A 23674-nucleotide genomic window follows, 5' to 3' on the forward strand; every position below is an offset into this window, starting at 1 on the left:
AAATATAGTATCTAGCACAAAATTTATGTTTTTTTTCCAGCCGTACCAGGTAGGAGACACCGTTGACACTATTACTACTACTACACAGAGACATTACTCCACTCTGGCATTCCTCACCTGGTACGTGAGTTGCAACACCTTAAAGGGCCCTGAGACTGTACCCTGCGCACGCTGCAATTGGCGTCACGAACAAAAACAATAGCTTTCTATATCCATATCCGGACCCACTGCATAATTTTGGCATCCGCCTAACCGTACCACGGTCCTGCTCATTGCACTAGTGTCTGCTGTACCTATCCATGTTCATGTATTACCTTTGTCTGGAGCGGTTAAGCTTAAAAACGTAGTTTTATTGATATGCAAATGAGCCTCTAGGTGCTATGGGGGTGTCTTTTCAGCACCTAGAGGCTCCGTCTACTCACTATTTCTGCCGCCCAGCGCACTCCAGCCCGCCCCTCTCCTCTAGATTGACAGCCTACTTCTCTCCATCTCAGCCGAATTCTCGCGCCTGCGCCGTGTGCTTCTGTATTCAGCGCAGGCGTAATCGGCGGCGCAGGGAGCAGTCTGACAGTCACTGCGCCTGCGCCGAATACAGAAGCACACGGCGCAGGCCCGAGAATTCGGCCGAGATGGAGAGAAGTAGGCTGTCAATCTAGAGGAGAGGGGCGGGCTGGAGCGCGCTGGGCGGCAGAAAAATTGAGTAGACGGAGCCTCTAGGTGCTGAAAAGACGCCCCATAGCACCTAGAGGCTCATTTGCATATCAATACAACTACGTTTTTAAGCTTAACCGCTCCAGACAAAGGTAATACATGAACATGGTAAGGTACAGCAGACACTAGCAGATCGCTAGTGTCAGACAGCTAAATAGGTGAAAATCTGGTGGTAGAAACCCTTTAACAACAAGTTCTGATATCAGATAGATTATTTCCTATTCTCTCCCTCACAGCAGCAGCATCCTATCTCTACACTAAGCACAGCAGAGTGACGTGCAGCGCTACGTGACTCCAGCCTTTATAGAGGCTGGGTCACATGCTGCACCGGCCAATCACAGCCATGCCATTAGTAGGCATGGCTGTGATGGCTTCTAAGGGCACACGAGTTAAACGCTTGTTGATTGGCTGCCCTGCAGCCTTTCAAAAAGCGCCATTAAATCGCCGAACACCGAACTCAAACCCGAACTTTTACTGAAATGTTCACTCAGTTCGGGTTCACTCAACCCTACCTATGATGTATCCTGAGGGAGTACTGTATATCTTCAGATATGTTACAATTTTTTCTCCCCTCATGAAATAAATAGCAATGTCTAGATTTAGAGTCTGCTATAGACTTGGCTCTTCTAATGGTTTATAACATGACACCAGGTCTATAAAGTTTAGCTGCAGAGTCATATTGTGGTCACCTTGGTATTTAGGTGTCACACACTATTCTGTGCTGTAACGATATGATGCACTGTGCCAAAGCTAGTTATAGACAGAATTGTCTAGAACAATTCTCAACCATTGTCATGTGAAGCTCTAGTTACATCACTGCCTCTGCTGATGACAAAGTTAACATTCCTGCTGATTTCTTCATATTCCAAGGGTCATTTGGGATAGAACACGTAAACTAGGAAGTGGAACGCAAGACACTACGTCCCCCTACATTGAATGACAATGATCAGCGAAATACAGAGTGAGTGTGACCAGCACTTGGTAAATGCTTTTAAAATCAGCCTTCACTGAAGTGACTGAAAATATAAAGTGTGTGTCTATGTCCGTGTCTATTAAACTAGTCTAATGTCTCTTCTGTTCCCATGTCTACTATAGTGTCTCTTCTATGTCCTCTTACTACGCTTTCACTTTGCTTATGTCAGGACTATACGGTGATGTATCTCCTTTTTACGTCTCATATAACGAGCACAACACATACAATACTCTGGTTGGAGATGTCCGATGTTGCAAGGGCTTTCAAGACAGTTGAACAACCGATGTGCGCTCATTATTTTAAACATATACCCAGAAGACACTCTTCTAGTGATAGAAGTTATCTGGAAAGATACATTTTGTGCATGTATCTGCCTGGACAATGTAATATAACATAAGAAGAGCTGTATTGCTTTGTGATATAAGACGTATTACAAAGCGGAGGAATCTGTATGGTCTGCTGTTATGCTGATCATGGACCTGCACTAGTATCTAGTAAAATATATTTGCCCCATCACCATCCGAATGACCCATGTTTGGCTTGATTTAATAACTAAATGGTTTCGATAAGGTGAAATTTGGTGTAATTGTTAGTGCAAAGGCTCTGGTGAATGTGGAGACCCTACAATCCTACCAGGGTCCTTAAAAACCAACTAACTTGTATAATACTGGTATCTTCTTAAGGCACCAGGACTTTAGTAAAACTGCTATCTCTACACTGCCTATAGATACAGTATGCTCTGGGCTCTTTGCCAAACAAGAGAGTAGCAAGAACGTAAGGGATAAATAATGGTTGGGGCCCAGTTCTTAAGCACTCTAGCCTCTCAAGGTGATAAGCATTAGCCAGGACCTTTTGGAACAGTCAGGTAAAATGCAGGATTGTACAGGCCTCAATTTGAAATGGTCTTTTAAAGGGCATCTTTAGCAGATTTGTACCTGTCTGACCTGTGCACTTGGCAGCTGAAGGCATTTCTGACGAGACCCATCAACTTGAAGAGACCGACCCTGACATGTCAGTTTGAGATTCCCTGGATGAATCAGGAGTCAGGACCTAAACTTTGTGCTATTTCTATACACCATTGGATGATTTACCTCTTCCATATTGAGGATACCAGGACCATCATGACCTCGTGATACATCACATGACCAGCCAGCACTTCCTGCCGACATATCACGTGATAAGCCAGTATTCCCTACCTTCGTTTGGTGTGGCTTTCGTTTGGGCCCGTAACAGCAGGACGCATTACTAACTGTGAGGACGGTATTTCCACCTGAAGACCTCGGGACAGGTAACAAGTGGTGTCGGTCTTACACAGCCGTGGGACGCCTCGGCGTGTGGGTTACCAATACCGCACCACATCTACTGAACATTGTTTGGATTTAACTATTGCTGTGGGTCCCTCTGACTGGTAGGTTTGTTCAGAGTCAATTTGTGCACATCCATGGTGTGTCATATGCATCAGCCCGTTTGAAGTTGTATTGACTTTATTCATCTTGGGAAATAAACTTTCAAGCACAAGCACTCTATATAGAGTATATTTTCAACCAAGCCCCCTTAACCGGAGTTTCATTTTCTGAGTTAATTATTTTTGACTCTACTTATATTGTATTGTATTCTGATGTTTATTAAATGTTTTTATTCATACTAATGCTATTCGTTCCATATGCCCGTATGTGAGTGCTCGGACTATATCACATCTGAAGGCATTTGTGTTTGTCCCATATTCATATGTGCCCAGATTGCTGAGAACAATTAAGTTTTAATATATGCAAATAAGCCTCTAGGAGCAAATGAGCCTGTAGAGGCTCCACTTTCTCTGTAACTGTGGCGCCCTCTGCACTTTGATTGACAGGGCCAGGGAGTGATGGTGTTTTCACTGCCTGGCCCTGTCAATCAAAGTGGAGAGGGCAGTTGCAGAGAGAGCAGAGTCTCTAGGTGTAACAGCAACGCCCCTATTGTTCCTACAGGCTCATTTGCATACAATAAAACATCATTTTTCTCAGCACTGCGGGCACATATGAACATGGAATCAACACAGTTGCCTTCAGCTGCCAAGTGCACATGTAACAGGTCAGCCAGATTCATAGCTACAAATGTGCTGACAGAGGCTCTTTAAATAAAGGTACAACAAGAGCAAGGGTGACACCTCCATTGCACCAAATGCCTAATTTGCATATTTAGAATATCATAACTTGGAAACGGAGCCTCAAATCAACAAAAGAAAAACTACATTTTAATCTGGAGAGCAATGGCTGTGTGTCTATGCAAACAGTTTGAGAGGGAGGTCGCAGGTGACATTGCCTTTAATAAGTACCTAAGCTACCCTACGGTGCCTACTTTGATACTATTTGATTGTTTTTTTTCTCATTTTCCTTGCAGAGCTTGGTGCTGGTTTGGTTGGATTTGGCGTTTTCTTTCTAATATTTGGCATTTTACTCTATTTTGACAGTGTTCTGTTAGCTTTTGGAAATGTAAGTTTTTTCTATTTTTTTCTATAGATCACTCATTAGCCTGCAACAATAACTTGAAGAAATTCATTTGAAAAATTTGTCTATGTTCAACTTGTAGATTTTGTTCCTCTCAGGCCTTGCCCTCATTATAGGCCTCAGACGGACTTTCAGTTTCTTCTTCCAGCGACACAAACTGAGGGGCAGCTCCTTCTTCTTAGGAGGAGCGCTGCTGGTCCTTTTCCGATGGCCACTGATAGGAATGCTGTGTGAATTCTATGGCTTCATCAGTCTTTTCAGGTAACTAGCCATTAAATGGATCTAAGCTTATAATGTATGATGCTGATCTGACAGACCTCAGATAAGAGCCCCATGCCTCTCATCAGCCCCCAGCAGTCCCCTTTGCCTCATATCAGCCCCCAGCAGCTCCCATTGCCTCTCATATTAACCCCCAGCAGTCCCCATTGCCTCATATCAGCCCCCATTGCCTCTCATATTAGCCCCCAGCAGTCCCCGTTGAACATAGCCCCCATTGCCTCTCATATTAGCCCCCAGCAGCCCCCATTGCCTTATATCAGCCCCCAGTAGCCCCATTGCCCCTGATCATCCCCCAGCATCTCCATATTGCCCCTGATCAGCCCCCAGCATCTCCATATTGCCCCTGATCAGCGCCCAGCATCTCCAGATTGCCCCTTTTCAGCCCCCAGCATCTCCATATTGCCCCTGTTCAGCCCCCAGCATCTCCATATTGCCCCTGATCAGCCCCCAGCATCTCCATGCTAGCCCTTTATCAGCCCCCAGCATCTCCATATTAGCCCTTATTTAGCCCCCAGCATCTCCATATTGCCCCAGATTGCCTCATGTTTTATAAAATAAAATAAAACACTTACCTCTCCTGCTCCAGACACCACCGCTCCTCACCTACTTCACAATCCTCCTGTCACCGGCTGTGCTGTGAACCGTGACGTGCACAGCATGAGGTCACAGAGCATCCTCATGCTGTCCGCAGCCTTCACAGCCGACAGCCGAGGACCAGGAAACGGTGAGTACAGAGCCTTCACCGCTTCCTGGTCCTCCGGTACTAATGAGCGCTTCCATAATGGAAGCGCTCATTAGTATTCACCCCATAAGATGTGGGGGCATTTCAGCTCCACTTTTGGGGGCAAAAATGCGTCTTATGGGGTGAAAAATACAATAATATAATGATTTAAAAGGACAGACAGGGAAATTGTGGCTGATGCCCAGGAGGCCACCCAAGCCCTGCCTTCTGCCACTGGCCGGGTACATAATGAGCTCTCAGTGGTAATTAACAATGTAAGAATCAGGTAATCATGTACCTGGCCAGCGACCACACATGTCCTCCTGAATTTAACTGCTGTGGTCTCTAACATCTTAATCAGAGACAACTGGAATCACTTGATGGCCACAACAGTGGGACAGCTTTTTTGGCAATAAATTGTGCTGCACTATGGCATATGGTTCTGATGAGATAGTATTTTGCACTATAGGTATTGCTGACCCTACCTAATTGTGTTGCCCCACCTTCTGTCAATCTGGACCCCCTACAACCTGGGGCCACTTTAGGATTTTTTTTCCAGGGCCACATTAAGTTCCCAGTCTGTCCCTGAAAATAAGTTAAAAAGCCTGTTCACAATGTCCCGCTTCCAGCGCCACCGCTCTTCTACCTACCCTTTTCCAGTACTTGTTGGACCGGAATCAATTACATGCCGTATACATACACGTGCCCGCTACCTGCCAGTGGTGTGTGCATCAATGCCAAAGTTGTACTTATGTCTAGCTATGCTGTGGTCTAGCATTATATTACATTTTCATTTTATTTTACTGAAAATTTTTATTTATTTTTTTAATAGAGGATTCTTCCCATTAGTATTTGGATTCCTGGGATCTCTAGGCAATATTCCTTTACTCACCAAGGTAATTATCATTGCATGATTGGGGATCATACTTTAAAATGAACATATTTCAAGATGACACATAATTTTAGGAGAGTTCTCATTTTCTAAAAAATAAAACTAAATCGTTATTTGATCTTAAAAAAAATGTTCAATTATGTTTTAATACATTGCTGTTTTCAAGATGTCCGCTTGCGGACAGTGAATTATTGTTGGAAGTATTGTTTTTTTAAACCCAAAGGCTAAAGACTCTGTACAATCTTAACACTTTCACAGTGATGAATTTGCCAAATCCAGTCTAGGGAATTCTCTGGAACAGATCCCAGTAGAGGAAGGCACTAGAAACTTTTCCCTACTCTATATTAAAAACATGAGAAGGAAGGAGTAATTTTGTTGGGATTCTGACAGGCCTTGTATAGCATAGCCATTTTCTATGTGTGCTACATTAACAATGGTACTCGAGCAACAATGAGATGGAAAACAGAGGCACAATAGCTGAGATAAAAAAAAAATCCATATACAAAAGAATATGAAACTGAACCATTTTGCACTAACTGATTTATGAAAGCTTAACCAATACATAATTTATAAGAAAATGACAACCTAAAAGTAAATGTTTCATTTAAGTGACCCCACTCATTGGATATCCTTACTGCTGGTAACTGAACATGTCTGCCTAGGTACACTGGTAGATCATCTAGTCTAGGCTTTATATATTGTCTTTTTTTATATTTGTATTTTATTTTTTTCTTATTATTGCTACAACTGAGTTAGTTAACATCATTTTTAGATTTGTTATGTTTTTATACTTTAAAAAAAAATTATCTTGCCCATTTGGACAAAACATTTTTAAATACAGTATGAGATGGTAAGGGCGTCACAGAGATGGGCCACTTTGTGGTACCTTTCTCTATGAGTTGCTGCCAAAATGTAACTTATGTATTACGTTCTTTTAAATAGGCGCCATGCAAAATGACTGTGGCCATATGGATAATGCTATGGTAAAAACATTACCACAGGCCCATGTAGGTGCATGTAAGTAGTGGGCTCACAGGCATTTAATTCATTCTAGAGCATACATAGGTAGAAGCAGGCCTGCAAGCACATAACATACCAGTTTGTCATGCTGGAACTCTTATTTAGTAACTGCATATTACATGTATCACAATGCTTAGTGACTAATGGGTAGTTGTGGGCGCAAATATTCGAATCACAAATTTTAATCGTGAATATCGCCACTTTGAGAATTCACGAATATTTAGAATATAGTGCTATATATTCGTATTCACGAATATTCTAGATTTTTTTTTTACTTCAACACATGATCCCTCCCTGCTTCTTTCTTGTGGGCCAATGCGAAGGCTGCAATGTCCTTGTCTGAGCTTAGAAACATCCCTAGCAACCAATAGGAAAGTTGCCTACCCCTTACTATATAAGAACCTCCCCAGCAGCCATTTTCTGCAGTTTTTTGCAGTTCTGAGAGAGACAGCAGTGTCATTGCTGTGCTCTGTGTTTTGGTGTGTCAAACTTATTACATTAGATAAATAGTTAGTTAGTTAGCTTATATATAATACAGATAGTTAGTGGGAGATAGTCAGTGTAGGTGATATCCTGGTATAGTGTAGCTGAGGGTGTTAGGTAGTGTGATAGTTTCTGCTGTCCATACATACATGCTCCAGACATAGTGCTGTGATGTATAAGTTCACAACAATACTTAGTGCACCAATCAGTAATATGTAGTCAGACCTGCTAAAATGTGAAGTTGCACGTATTGCGCTAAAATATGCACATCATTGATTGCCGATTTGCGCAATCGCGAATATATTGGAGCACTCTATCTGCTGTGACACAGTGAGAGGTTTGGTCTGGGAAAACAGGTATTTTCCTCCCAGCATGTGCTGCTGGGCTGATTTACAGCTGTCACGCCTTGCCCTGTGAATGTGCGGAGATCTGTCAGACTGGCTGCACATGTCTGACTTCTTTGTTTGTTTTGATTTGGGTTTGAGCTGGATCCACCTTCCCTCAGGTGTACTGGGTTTCATTGTTAGTGAGGCTATTTATATCTCCTTCCCCCAGTGGCCTGTGCGGGTTATAGTTCTTTCCTGGGAGCTCTTGATTTGTGGTGGATCGTCTGCTCCAGCTCTGCTCAAGATAAGTCCTCTCCTTCATTTCTCTTTGTGTTTTTTTCTAGGCCTCTAGGGAGACGCTTGCTTCTTCCTGGTTTGAAGAAGCAGGTTGCCTTTTTCCCTTTTCCCTGCTGCTTAGGGTTTGCCCAGGGTGTTTAGGTTTTAGGCACGAGGGCATGTGCATATCCACCTTAAGGGTATGCACATGGGCACAGCAGTTTAGGGAAAGCTTTTAGGGATCGCTAGGAGGTGACCTTTTCTCCCTAGCTTTTGGGCCTAGTCGTTTGTTCTGTTTGTTTTCCCGTGTTTGGTTATTTCCCCACTTACCTTCCTACCGTGACATTATAATCCACCTAAAAAACTGTCATATCCCTGCTGTTTGTGAAATGGAGGCTATGGATGCCTTGGTTGATCGCATGCAGGGAGTATCGCTGGAGGTTGCTGATCTCCGCAGTTCTGTTGCATGGTGTCAGAATGCTCTGGTGTCTGGCGCCGTTGGAGGAAACAGGTCTGCTTAGAGTCTAAAGTCGCTCTCCCTGATAGGTTCTCAGGGGGTGGTGATGACTTTATTTGGTTCAGGGACTCCTGCAGGTTGTATTTTTGTCTGCGGCCGATGTCATCTGGTGACGAGAATCAAAGAGTGGGCATCATTATATCTGTGCTCAAAGGGGACGCGCAGTCCTGGGCTTTTTCTCTGCCGACCGGTTCACCATCCCTCCGGTCGGTGGATGAATTTCTTAGAGCCTTGGGCTTGATTTATGATGACCCAGACCGCGTCTCTATGGCTGAATCTAAGCTGCGGCGCAGTTTGTCACAGGGAAAATGTACTGCAGAGTTGTATTGTGCAGAATTTAAAAAATGGGCAACTGACTCGGGGTGGAATGATCCTGCACTCCGGAGTCAGTTTTGTCAGGGGCTAGCTGAGAGGTTGAAAGATGCCCTTGGTTTTCATGAGTATCCCGATTCATTGGAGACGGCCATGTCTTTGGCAGTGCGGCTTGATAGATGTCTTAGAGAAAGGAATAAGATTCCTCTCGAGCGGGGGGTCCCGTCTGTAAGTGGATCCGTCCCACCTAGTCCCCGGGGTATATGATGATAGGGATTTTAGGAAGCTGAATAAGCTATGTTACTTCTGTGGAAAAGAAGGTCATTTTGTTTGTGCATGTCCTTTTGTTAAACCTCAAAGCGGTAATGAAAAACTACGGAGGTATTCACATAAAGAGAAAAAAAAACTTCCCTGACTGTTGGTAGGTTGAATGGGGAGTCTGAGCAAGCAAATATGCATTCTCCCTGCAATACCCGTTTCCTCCTGTCTGCCATGGTGGCGCTAGACTTAGGAAATTTAGATTTTGAGGTATTTGTTGACAGTGGTGCGTGGGTAAACCTCATTGATTTTCAGTTCCTCCAAAATCTTGGTTTTAGAACTAGCACTTTAGATAAAGAGATACCAGTGTTTGCTATTGACTCTTCCCCTCTTTCACAAAAGAGTCTTACTCATATCGTTCATGACATTCTGTTAAGGGTGGATGATTCACATGTTGAGTCCATTTCTTGTTTTGTTATGAAGGGCTTGCCTGCTCTGATGGTTCTGGGTTTACCGTGGTTGATAAAGCATAACCCTACTATTGACTGGCAAACAAGACAAATCAGTAGCTGGAGTAAATTTTGTTCGGACAACTGTCTTTGTGCTTCTATCTCAGGGGTGTCAACTACGGTCCTACCTCAGTTTCTTTCTGATTTTGCGGACGTATTATTGGAGGGTGTAGCTCAGGAGCTGCCTCCCCATCGAGAATATGATTGTCCGGTCAATCTCATCCCTGGAGCTAAACTGCCAAAATCTCGACTATACAACCTTTCCCAACCCGAAAGAGAAGCTATGCGGAAGTATATTGCAGAGAGTTTGGCAAAGGGACATATTATGCCATCTAAGTCCCCTATGGCCGCCGGTTTCTTTTTCGTAAAAAAAGAAAGATGGATCACTTAGACCATGTTTAGATTTCCGTGAATTAAGGGGATGAGTGGAAAACGGCCTTCAATACACCCGAAGGTCATTTCGAGAATCTTGTCATGCCCTTTGGTTTAACTAATGCACCAGCGGTCTTTCAGCGATTTGTCAATAATATTTTCCATAATTTAGTGGGATGGTTCATTGTTATTTACCTTGATGATATACTAATTTACTCACCCAATTTGGAGACCCATCAGGATCACGTGAGACCGGTGTTGTTGATCCTTCGGAAGAATAAATTGTATGCAAAATTGGAAAAATGTGTATTTGTTGTCCAGGAACTACTGTTTTTAGAATACCTGCTTTCTGACTCTGGTTTTCGTATGGACCCCGAAAAGGTCCGGGCAGTACTGGAATGGGACCGGCCTGAGAATCAGAAAGCTCTGATGCGGTTTTTGGGTTTTACCAATTACTACAGAAAATTCATCTTGAATTATTCCACCATTGTAAAACATTTGACAGATATGACTAAAAAAGGCACCGACTTTTCTGTCTGGTCGGATGAGGCATTACAGGCCTTTTCTGCTATTAAGAAATGTTTTGCGTCTGCTCCCATTCTGACGCAACCTGATGTGTCTCAACCGTTCATCGTGCAGGTTGATGCATCAGAGTCGGAGCAGTTCTGTTGCAGGGTCCATCCCCTAGCAAATGGCGTCCGTGTCCTTTATTCTCCAAGAAACTCTCGCCCGCTGAAATAAATTATGATGTAGGAGATAGAGAGTTGCTGACCATTAAATTGGCCTTTGAAGAATGGCGTCATTGGTTGGAGGGGGCTACTCATCCTATTATGGTATATACTGACCACAAGAATTTGGCTTACTTGCAGTCTGCTAAGCACCTGAATCCTAGACAGGCTAGATGGTCACTGTTTTTTTACTAGGTTCAATTTTGTGGTCACCTTTCGCCCTAGGGTTAAAAACGTCAAGGCAGATGCGTTGTCACGTAGTTTTCCTGGGGGGAGTGATTCGGAGGATCCCGCTCCGATTTTGGCTGATGGGGTGGTGGTTTCCGCTCTGTACCCCGAGTTGGAGATGGAGGTGTTGGGGGCCCAGGAGGAGGCTCCTGATTCTTGTCCTCCAGACAAGTTGTTTGTTCCTGCTGAACTGCGATACAAGGTGTTCAAGGAACATCATGATATGGTTCTTGCGGGGCATCCTGGAAGCAAATCCACCATAGATCTTATTTCCCAGAGATTCTGGTGGCCAGGGTTGCACAAGGGTGTGGAGGGTTATGTGACAGCTTGTGAGACCTGTGCACGAGCAAAGGTGGCTCACACTCGGCCTTCAGGATCCCTTCTTCCTTTATCCACCCCGTCTCGTCCTTGGACGCATTTGTCCATGGACTTTATTACCGATTCACCGAGTTCCTCTGGGAAAACTGTGATTTTGGTGGTAGTGGACCGCTTCAGTAAGATGGCCCACTTTGTACTGTTGCCTAGCTTGCCCAATGCCAAAACTCTCACTCAGGTTTTTATCGATAACATTGTGAAACTACATGGCATTCCCTCTGATGTGGTGTCTGATAGGGGGACGCAATTTGTTTCCAGGTTTTGGAGGGCGTTCTGCTCTCGCCTGGGAATTCAACTGTCTTTTTCTTCAGCTTTTCATCCCCAGTCGAATGGTCAGACAGAGCGCACTAACCAAAACCTGGAGACCTATTTGAGGTGTTTTGTTGCCGAGAACCAGGTCCTCGTTTTTGTCTCTAGCCGAATTTGCCGTATAACCGTAGACAGGAGTCCACTGATAAGTCGCCATTTTTTGGCGCATATGATTTTCACCCACAGTTTGGTACTTTTTCTGGGACTGGATCTTCTGGGATGTCAGAAGAGGAGAGATTCTCTTCCGCCTTGTCATCTATCTGGCGGAAGATCCAAGTTAATTTGGAAAAGATGGGTGAAAGATATAAATGGATGGCTGACAGGAGACGATGACTGGTCCGGACCTGTGTGTGTGTGATTCAGTATGGTTGTCCACTAGAAGCATTAAGCTGAAGGTACCATGTTGGAAATTGGGTCCAAGATTCATTGGCCCTTACAAAATCTCTGCGATTGTCAACCCGGTGGCGTTTCGTCTGGATCTTCCGCAGACCTGGAAGATCCATAATGTGTTTCACATGTCTTTATTAAAGAAATATGTGGAACCTGTGGAACCATCTCCATTGTCACCTCCCCCTGTTCTGGTGGATGGCAATTTGGAGTTTGAAATCTCTAACATTCTCGACTCACGTGTTCTTCGGGGTTCCCTCCAGTACTTGGTGCACTGGAAGAGATACAGTCCCGAGGAAAGAATGTGGGTTCCGGCTGCTGAAGTCAGTGCTAGCCACCTGGTGAGGGCCTTTCACAGGGCACACCCGGATAAAGTTGGTCCGGGGTGTCCGGAGGTCACCCGTAGAAGGGGGGGTACTGTCACACCTTGCCCTGTGAATGTGCGGATATCTGTCAGACTGGCTGCACATGTCTGACTTCTTTGTTTGTTTTGATTTGGGTTTGAGCTGTATCCACCTTCCCTCAGGTCTACTGGGTTTTATTGTTAGTGAGGCTATTTATCCCTCCTTCCCCCAGTGGCCTGTGCGGGTTATAGTTCTTTCCTGGGAGCTCTTGATTTGTGGTGGGTCGTCTGCTCCAGCTCTGCTCAAGATAAGTCCTCTCCTTCATTTCCCTTTGTGTGTTTTTCTAGGCCTCTCGGGAGACGCTTGCTTCTTCCTGCTTTGAAGAAGCAGGTTGCCTCTTCCCTTTTCCCTGCTGCTTAGGGTTTGCCCAGGGTGTTTAGGTTTTAGGCATGAGGGCATGTGCATATCCATCTTAAGGGTATGCACATGAGCACAGCAGTTTAGGGAAAGCTTTTAGGGATCGCTAGGAGATGACCCTTTTCTCCCTAGCTTTTGGGCCTAGTCGTTTGTTCTGTTTGTTTTCCCGTGTTTGGTTATTTCCCCACTTACCTTCCTTGCCGGTCCAGGTTTTGGCAGCACCTGGCTGTCCTTAAATAGGCAGCTGGGCTCAGAAGCCATGTCTTTGTGTTGGGATCTGGGAGCCTTGTGTCTGGATGAATGATTGCTACCTGTTTGGCATGAAAACAGGTTGGTGCTGCTATCAGCAAGGACTCTTTGAGGCAGAATTGCTGCATGGTGTGAATTACCACCAACACCGCAAGGTGACTTTTTGTTTGAATATGACTGCTTGTTTTGTCACTTGCCTAAAGTGTGAATAAAACACTGAACTGTTTGATCCAAAGAACTTGTTGTTGCCTCTATACTGCGTCCGCTAATCCTGTCTACCAGAGCCAGTCCCCACACTGCATATAAAGCTATTGTAATGTTCTGCCGTGCCAACCATTTTCTCCAGACTCAGAAAACTTCTAACAGCTTAAAAAATGTAGCAACAGTGACCCACGCCTGTATTACGAGAATATTACATTGCCGATTTTCGCAATCAAGAAAATAGATGCGAATTCTCGAATTCGCAAATTTATTATGAATATTCGCCCAAATATTCGTGAAATATCGCAAATTAGAATATTGCCTCTGCCGCTCATCACTAATTATGACTGCCAATACACAGTATGTAAAACAAATTCATGTACGTCAGTACGCTGTGTCTGTGCATATGGTGCACATCCAATATAGTTTGGACATATTCTCAGTACACTGTCAGCAGAGTATAAATGTGCCCACTTTATTTTGTCATTAACATTTCTATTGATCTTCCTTTTTAACTCTCCAGCATTTAACATTTCTAAATGTCATGTCTTGTAGTGCCTCTTACAGACTGTCTCACATAAATGGTACTCTAAATACAGCATCTGTGGACCCCATACAATGTTTTTTTTTCAGCATTTTTCAAGGGTCCTCAGTCTATACACACAAACTATCTTAGCAGTTCCTGTGTGGTTTCTCTTACACCACAAGTCACCTATCAACGTATTCTATTGCTTTGTATCAAGGTACACTGAACGCTTTATATTATAGGCAAAGCATTCCAGAGTATGCCCTAAGCAAATGCATGGTTTTCTATAGAGGAATTGAGAGAACGCAATAATGCTGTTTTCTATAATAACAGTTGCAAGAAAAGTTTCTAGATTTTTAAAGGGGTTATCCCATTATTTAACTAAAATAAAACATCTAGAGTAATGCATATTTATTTAAACTCTATAACTGTAAAACACTGCTCTCTAGTGTCATTTTGTGACCTTTTTGTTGAGTGTTTTTGTGAGTTTGTTGCTCACCTCTCTGGAGCTCTTGTCTCTTCACTTTCTGTGGGTGGTAGGAAGTTCATTTTATGTGACAATAAAGTACCTGCATTTCCCAGGAGTCAAATGTCCCTCATTTTTCTTTACTAGAAGTATAAATATGTTTATAAATTTATAAGTAGGGTTGATCGAATGAAAGATGTCCGGCCGCATAACCTGCTCCTACGACATCACTACGTCCACAATGAGAGGAGGAAAAGAGTTGGAAAGTTACTGAGCATAAGGGCAATAATGCTTCATTTGAAATGCCCTATTCATTGCATATTAATACTTGTTTAGTGCTCTCATTAAGGCCTCTTGCACACGAACATATTTTCATTCCGTTTCCATTCCATTTTTATTTTTTTTCCGGACCATATACAGAACCATTTATTTTAAAAAGGAAGGTACTCCGTGTGAATTCCGTTTCCGTATTTCCGTTCCACAAGAAAATAGAACATGTCCTATTATTGTCCGCATTACGGACAAGGATAGTACTGTTCTATTAGGGGCCAGCTGTTCCGTTCTGCAAAATACGAAATGCACACGGATGTCATCTGTATTTTTTGTGGATCCGTTTTTTGCGGACCGCAAAATTCATATGGTCGTGTGCAAGAGGCCTAAGAGAAACAAAATAAGAGTATTGCAGGTTTGATGCCTTTTAATGACTAACAAAAATAGAAGTAACATTATTACTTCTATTTTTGTTAGCTATTAAAAGGTATCAAACCTGCAATACTCTTATTTTGTTTCGCTTAATGAAGGCACTAAACTAGTTTTCTATTGGCTAACACGGTACCAGATGTTTTCTTTTTTCTTTTGATAGTAATACTTTACATGGGAAAACCCCTTTAAGGAGGAGATAGACAATTTTGAAAAAAATTATGAGCTTATTTATTTTTTTATGTAAAGGGTTTTTCCTCGGGATAGGTGATCAATATTAGATCAGTAGGGCTACGACTCCCAGCACCCCCTCTGATCAGCTGTCTGAAGAGGCTGTGGTTCTCCATTGAGCACTGCAGCTTCTTCCTAGGGCAGTGGTCATTGTTCAAATGGCCTATGTGCAACTTAGTCCCATTGAAGTGAGCTGTTGCATTGCATGTTTTGTTTTACAGTGTTGTTTTCAGCCATAGCAACGTGACCCCCTTTTTCTTTGCAGTTTGAGCTGCAATGCCAAGCACAACCACTATACAACATGCTTAGTATACTGTGCTTGGTATACTGTGAGAAGGCTGCTGAAATTGTCTGAATGACTCTTTTAAATAGCGGATGGTTGGGGGGAGTTGGACCACCTCCGATCCTGAGGATAGGTCATCAATATTGTACCCCCGGAATACATCTTTAAATAATATTTTTCATTTTCATTTATAATGGTATAGTTTTATATCTTCTCTTTGCGTGATCGAGGGCGAGCAACTAGAGCACAGACCTGGAAATAATAAACCTCAGTAAAATAATAACTCATAGGGTAAGTGATGAGGGGATGCTGTGTGCCATGTGTAGTAGTCACTGTGAGGGGATAATTGTTAGTGGTGGATCCTATTTTTTTCTGCCTCCATGCGAAAGTAGCCTTAGCAGAGATGCAGTGACCATGTGTGCGCTTCAGAGCCCCATATGTAGTAGGGTTCGCTGAACTGTTGTTTTAGACAGCTGAACAGCTGAACTGTTGTTTTAGACACGTCTGGTAGTCTCCTGGTTTACTTTAGTGGTTAGCTGCTCCACTGTACCATCAGTCCACTCGTATCCACTCACAAAACACTTTTAACACAGCAGCACGCGGACAGTTTGCAACGGGCGGCCTCCCACCAGGGCCCTCTATGTAACGCTTCCCAGGTGTAGGAAATGCAGAGTGGTGTAATGGTGTGGCCCAAATGTCTCTTTATGTGTGTCACGGTGCTCCTACCTGGATACCGTTGAACCCGAGGCTTTGGCTCCGAAGCAATAAATAAAGGGAATAATTGAGGGATTAAGGAAGAACTTTAGTCCAGACCTTGAGATGAAGTTCAAAGGCAGTTTTACTTGAGTAAAAGTTTTTCCAAAACAGATTTCAGGCTTTATCTTGGTTCCAGCAGGCTTTAGCATTAAAATGGCAAGCAAACTCAACTCTGCTTTTTCTGACTCTTCTGTCCTGACAAGCTTAATTAGTGTCTTTGTTTACTTCATGATGCTGTGCTTCACTCTTGGGCCGGGCTTACGTTTAGCCAAGGGATGTGGTAGAATCCGGTGAGCTCCAACATGCGGTCCCTACCAGCACACACACACTACCACTAGCACTAGAACCAGTTCTGACTGGTCCCCACCCTTCATCCAGGAAATAGGACTCGCCCACTTCTCTCCAGAGGAGGGTTAGAATGGAATGGTTAGCTCCATTCTACATAATTACAGCTCTGTCGGGTTTGCTGCCACCTGCTGGTGAATCAGGCATATTACATGTTATAAACAGTTGCAAACATTATTATAGATGCACATTATGGAGAGGACCTGGAACATAATGCATAGATGACTTTATGTTAGACCATTAAAGGGGTTCTGCAGTTTGTTTAACTGATGATCTATCCTCTGGATAGATCATCAGCATCTGATCGGCGGGGGTCCGACACCCGAGACCCCGACATCACGACTAGTATCAACTTGCCTGGGCGGGGCTAAGCTCCGTTCACTTGAATGAAGCTTAGCCCCGCCCAGGCCAGTTGATACTAGTCGTGACATCTCTGGGCCAGCGGTAAACAGTGAGAAGGCCGCTCCGCTGCTGGAGCGCCTCTGCCTTCTCAAACAGCTGATCGGCGGGGGCCCTGGGTGTCGGACCCCCGCCTATCACATGCTGATGATCTATCCAGAGGATAGATTATCAGTTTAAACAAACTGCAGAACCCCTTTAAGGACAGTAGCAGGGTGTAGGAGTGGCAACACCACTCAAGGGTGTTACAAGTTCACAAACTGCACAGTTTTAGAAACACCCTTGGCCCAAAAGCCAATAATCGTCCCTTTTTGCAACTCTGATAAATTGCCCCTTCTACCCATGACAGCAACCAGGGATATCACACCAGAAAGATGATGTTCAAAAGTTTAGTTTTTTTATTCATTCAAATTTCAACACCAGTGGTACATTCCCAATATTTATTGCAACGTTTCAGACCCAATTTTGGTGCCCTTCTTTAGAACTTTTGAACATTATCTTTCTGGTGTGCTCTCTCTAAACTTAATAGAAACAATTTATGTAGATTTGTACGGTGGAAGTAATCAACTTGGGACGTGCACCCACAAAAGCCATTAGTGGATGAGTGCTGTGGTCTTACTTTGATTTACAACAACCAGGGATATGTTTGCAGACAGTCTATTGCACACCTTATATACCCATCAAGCCTCACGACATGTGACTTCCTTCATGAGCTATATGCTGCCGACGTTGAAAGTAGGAAGTGGTCATAATAATGTGACTCGACCTTGTAAAGCTGCTCAGCTCTTTTGGCTGTATGTATATTGTGTCATATCAATTTCATTCTTATTACAATGTATGTGTAATTGTTTTAGATAAAACAAATTTAGAATATGCTCTTTGTTTCAACTGCATTCTAACTGCTCACATTTGAATACTTTTCAGCTTTTTCAGAGCCTGGCAGGAGGTGATACGACCATGGTATAACCCTACTAAGACAAGCCCAAATCCACACTCAAGTTCAAGCTTACAACCTGCTGTCTTTTGTTAATGCAGTATAAACCTTTGTGTAAGCAGGACTACCTGCATCTACATGTCTAGAATTCTGTTTTACAAAGTAGTATTTAATATGGAAATAAAACTTCTACCAGTGTTGGAAAAGTATTATGTGAACCTCTGCTACATATCAGAAAGGTGCTTTCTGTACTCCTCCAAGGGAACATTTTGCCTCTAAAATCTATATTTCATCTGTATTATATCAGTTTAGTAATAGTGAAATTATGCTGCTCACACCTACTTGTGTCGTTACAGTGTATAAGAGCTCCATGGTGCAGATTTATTAATAAAGGCTTAAATAGTGGGAGTGTAAGACTAGACTACATTTACATGGCCATTTTTAGAGACAATTAAAGTCTATGGGTCTATTCACACAGCTGCCTTTTTAATGGCCAGTGAATAGCAGCCATCATGGCCAGATGGACCCCATTGAAATCAATGGGACCATTTTTAATGGCTGTTTAGAGAGGAGTGCACCCATCTAACAGCTGTCACAAATGGGTACAAAGGAGGTTCATGGATTTAAATAAAAAAATATATACTCACCTCATTCTCTTGAACGCACAGGGATACTGTCTCCTCACTGGATGCAGCAGGAAAGAACCTGCATTCCCAGCATGATGATGTCATTTCCAGGCTTTCACATCCAATGAGGAGCGAGTGTCATTGCATGTTCAAGAGGATGAGTTGAGTATTTTTTTTAATACAAACTGAATGTGGGCCAAATGGGGCATTAATAATACCGGAGGCCACTAATGGGGACAGTATTAATACTTGGGGCCACTAAGGAAGGCATTATTAATACTGGGGGCCAATAATGGGAGAATTATAAATACTGGGAGCCAATAAGGGAGGCATTATTAATAATGGGGGTCACTAATGAGGACATTAGTCATACTGGGGGCACTGTAGGGGACTGCAGGTGTTGGGATTTAAAAAAAATAAGCTAATTGAATTCATCTGTTTTTACTGCCCGTTTTTAACAGTCATTAAAAACAAATGTAAAACAGCAGTTAAAAATGGCCAGATGGACAGAAAATGGATACAGAAATGATCTAAAATTGTCATGAGACATGTATTGTGTCGTGTACGTTTTTCATGGCCATTTTTTTCACTGTTGTGTGAATGTCGCCTAAATCTTGAGGAGCTACACTGAAGTTATGGCAAATATATTGAGGTGCATGTTTGACAGATTTGGCTTTGTTATGGTATGGCCACACGGTTAGGTTTCTGCATGCAGTTTTGAAAGCCAAACCCCGTAGTGAATTAAAGAAAGAGAAGTCATATTTGTTCTTTACACTTTTCTCTCCTTTTATGATCCACTTCTGATTTTGGCTTCCAAAACTGCATGCAGAAACCTGACTATGTGACCATACCCTTAGACTCATTTCTCTTCTTTACGCCATGTCTTGGGCGATATACTGCAGACCATTTTTTTTATGATCCAAAACTGGTGCATCACATTAATAAAACTGATGCATTTTGGGTTTTTGACAAAGACAGCCATATTCTAACTATACTACCCAACATGACAAGTGTGTCAGAAACGAATAATTTTTTTGTCCAAAACTATAACTGCGAAAAATAGAAAATGTATTGAACATTTGATTCAAGTAAGAAACAAACAATAACCACAGGTTGTCAGCGTAGCTGAAGAATATATATACAGTTCTATAAATAATTGCCCCCACCTAATTTTTTCTATTTTTGTTAATTCTATTTAAAGGGTTGTCCCACAGAAAATATACTACATTCTTTAAAGCAGCATCGGAATCTAAATGCTTTTGCAATTAAAAATGTTGTCATAAAAAATTTTGTATAGCCATTGAGTTATTTAATAAATCGTATCTGTATAGCGCCACCTGCTGTTTGTTTTTTTCCTTATTTCTCTGTCCACCTCAGTAACATCATTGATGTTGACACACATGCTCAATTCAACGTCCCCTGAGCTGCTATTCTGAAATAACTTAGCACAGCAATTGGAGCAAAGAATTGTGGGACCTCTGGATCCATTTGAGATACAAGGCTGGTTCTAGCTTTGTTAGAAATAGATTGTCATGTAATAAATAGAGACTCATTTTAATTTTTTGCATTAATCATGGTATAACCTGCTTTAAATATAAGATAAAGACAACATAAGTAAACATTTTAAATGATTATCCCATTTATCGAACATAAAGATTTATTTAAAATCTATACTGACGAGAAAGGGTAACAATGTTTTGAACTTTTGACTTTCAGGCTCCATATCTCACCATCCACTATAGCTTCGAACGTGAGACTACCATCATTTTATAAACAATCATCTTGGCTATCTCATACATAAATTGGACTTGCAACTATTTAGTATATGATTAGTTATGCAGATTCTTGTCATGTAACTGCATTGTTACTGTTTTGCTCCTAAAATTCTAATTTGTATTATTTTGTAAATCCACATTTGGCTTTCAGCACTGCCTGAATCCTTCTGGGCATGCTCTTGATCAGATTCAAGCATGTCTCGACTGAAATCTCAGGTCTCTTCTACACGTTCCCAATTTTGGTGCATACTGGTTGACTCACTTGGGTACGAATACAGCTTTTTCTTCAACTCTACCCACAAGTGTTCGATTGGGTTGAGGTCTAGGGACTGTGGGGGCCAATCCAGCACCCCTACTTCATGTTCATTGAACCACTTCTTTGCCAATCTCAACGTATGCTTTGGGTTGTTCTCCTGCTGGAACACCATGTCGTCTTTTTGTTACCCATAGTACTCGAGTGTACGAAGTAACTCGTCTTGTAGGATACTCACGTATAGCTCAGCATTGGGACCACCATTGATCCTGTATCCAAAGCCTTTGGCAACCCAATATCATCAGGCTTCCGCAACTGAATTTGACAGTTCCTTCAATTTCTCGATCTTTTAGTCCCCTTCTCCCTTGTTTGCACCCATCAGTGCCCAGTCTACTGACAGTCTCATTGCTCCAAATCACCCGTTTCCAATTTTCTACTGTCCACTGTTCATACTTTTTTGCAAACTCGAGCCGCTGCTTCTTATGACGATATTGAAGTCGAGGCTTCTTCACCTTTTTTTGGGTCACCATTCCAGATTTGTGTAATACGCGTTGCTTGCATGGATGTCTGTGAGCTCACTATTATGAAGCATATGAGCCACCTCCAGTACTATGTTTGTCGCACCAGAACTGATAGATCTTGTGATGAGCCAACCTGTTTGCCTAGATGTTCACCTCTTGGCTTTGAAATGGATGGACGGACTTAATTTCATATTCTTCCAACTGTGTCATGGCCCGCACAGTATGCAGTTTGGCAATTTTCTTGGCCGAGATACCTCTATAGAAGAACTGGATGATGCTGTTTCTCTTTTCTTGGGAGATCTTCATAACTGCTTCTGGATTCAAACGTTTTTCTTAAGAATCAACCTAATAACACATTGAGCTATTAGGGAATGTTAGAAAAGGTTGTAATTTGTAGTATACAAGAAGAAAAAGATTGCTCCACCACCAAGAGCAAAACAGTAACAATGCAGTTACATGATAAGAATCTACATAACTAATATGCTAAATAGTTGCAAGTCCAATTTATGTATGAGATAGCCAAGATGATTATCTATAAAATGATGGTAGTCTCACATTCGAAGCTGTAGTGGTTGGTGAGATATAGAGCCTGAAAGTCAAAAGTTCCAAACACTGTTAACATTTTGCTCGTCAGTGTATATCACCCATGTGAGAAAATAATTGCCCCTAAACCTAATAATTGGTTATGCCACCTTTGGACAGTTCAAACTGCAATAATCAGATGTTTGTGATAACCTATATGAGTCTTTTATATCACTGTAATTTACTGACAGCATGGTGGCTCAGTGGTTAGCATTACTGCCTTGCTGTACTTGGGTCCTAGGTTCAAATCTGACCAAGGACAACATCTACATGGAGTTTGCACCTTGTGTTTGCGTGGGTTTCCTCCCACACTCCAAAGACATACTGATAGGAAACTTAGATTGTGAGCTCCATAGGGAGCAGCAAGGAATGATAATGTCTGTAAAGCGCTGCGTAGTATGTGAATAAAATAAAAACATTTTGGCCCACTCTTCTTTGCAGAACTGAACTGCTCATTTAAAGGGATTCAAAACTGACAAAATCTGCATGGAATTTGTATGTTCTCCCTGTGCTTGCATAGGTTTCCTATGGGTACTCTGGTTTCCTTCCACACTTCATGTTTAGGCCATTCAGACTGCTCACAGTAGCACGAGCAACATGTGGCCTAGCGATGTCCTGTTGAAGAACAGTGTCCGGGACACTTTGGAGAAATGGCCTTACCACTGATTCCACGACCGAAACAATGTATCGCTGAATTGTTAGTTTACCTGAAGTGTAAACTAGAGGGGTTTGGCTAGTGTACTTTATGCCACCTCACACCATAATCTTAGGAGTGGGACCGGTGTGATGTTACCTTGTGAAGGTCTCTTCATGACATTGCCCACATGGTCTCTGACTAATGTCTGGCTATCATTGCATCCAAGACAAAAGCAAGAGTTATCAATGAAGAGGATAGACCTCCATTCCAGCCTCCATTGCCGTCTTGCTATGCACAATGATAGCCTTTAAGAGCGGTGGCATGATGTCAATGGAACACCTGTAGCTGAATGTCTAATTAGTAACCCTAAGTTCAAGGATTCTGTCCCTCTAGTTTGTGATCAAGGGACATATTGATTGGGGACATTAGGACAAGACCAGAAGCTGCTTGACCTTTCCATGACGTGACCGGTAGGAAAGTTTTAATGAATGTGAATTACAAAGTTATTAATCAGTTAATTGTTTCTTTTGAGCCATTCAGAAGTGAACTTGCTTGTGCGCTTCAGATCACTGTCCTGCTTGATAACCTAACTGAACTTGAACTCTAGGTCACAAACTGAAGGGCAGTCAGTTTTCTTCAGGATTTTTTGATAAACAGCAACATTCATGGTTCAATCAGTTATGACAAGTCTTCCAGGTTCTGCAGAATCAAAGCAGTCCCAGACCATCACACTATCACCACCATATTTGACTGTTAGTAAAATGTTCCCATAGTGGAATTTAGTGGTAGTTTTACACAGAATAGCAGGACCTATGTCTTCCACAAAGTTCCACCTTTTACTTATCAGTCCACAGAATGCTTTCTCAGATGTTTTAGGGGTTATCTAGATGGTATTTTTTTTGGCAAATGAGAGATGACTCTTGTGTTTTTTTGGTCAGTAATGGCTTGCTTCTAGAAACTCTCCCATGGATGTCATTTTTGCCCAGTGTCTTTTTATTGTGGAATTGTGCACATTCATCGTAACTGAGGCACGTGAGGCCCGCAGTCCTTTAGATGTTTGTTTGCGTTCGTCGATTCACTCTTAGTGAAGTTTTGATAAGGTCCTGGGAAAGTTTATCACAGTTCTAAGTTTTCTCCTTTTTCAAGACTTTTACAACTGCATTTGAATTCCTTTAGAATATGGCATCATGTGCTGCTTCAGACAGGTTTTATTTAAAGGGGTTGTCTTATTTCATTGTTCCTAAAACGAGATGGGAGTAAGCCCGACC

The 23674-nt window shown here is 42.5% G+C and overlaps 1 protein-coding gene across 1 annotated transcript; it reads left to right on the forward strand.

The window, feature by feature from the left end:
* The first annotated feature begins 1591 nt into the window (after positions 1-1591).
* On the forward strand, positions 1592-23139 carry GOLT1A (golgi transport 1A). Its single transcript, XM_040424006.1, has 6 exons — positions 1592-1672; positions 4064-4155; positions 4253-4431; positions 6003-6066; positions 18003-18164; positions 23129-23139. Exons 1-5 carry the CDS (start codon positions 1648-1650, stop codon positions 18042-18044), a joined length of 402 nt encoding a protein of 133 aa, XP_040279940.1. The 5' UTR covers positions 1592-1647; the 3' UTR covers positions 18045-18164; positions 23129-23139.
* The last annotated feature ends 535 nt before the right edge of the window (positions 23140-23674 follow it).

Source organism: Bufo bufo, chromosome 3, assembly GCF_905171765.1.
Source record: "Bufo bufo chromosome 3, aBufBuf1.1, whole genome shotgun sequence".
Taxonomy (NCBI): domain Eukaryota; kingdom Metazoa; phylum Chordata; class Amphibia; order Anura; family Bufonidae; genus Bufo; species Bufo bufo.

Excerpts from the sequence above, each read along its gene's own strand:
- GOLT1A (XM_040424006.1), top strand. The coding sequence starts at position 1,648 with ATGACAATGATCAGCGAAATACAGA. Across the intron at positions 1,673-4,063 it reads AATGATCAGCGAAATACAGA|AGCTTGGTGCTGGTTTGGTT; the intron begins GTGAGTGTGACC and ends TTTTCCTTGCAG. Across the intron at positions 4,432-6,002 it reads GGCTTCATCAGTCTTTTCAG|AGGATTCTTCCCATTAGTAT; the intron begins GTAACTAGCCAT and ends TTTTTTTAATAG.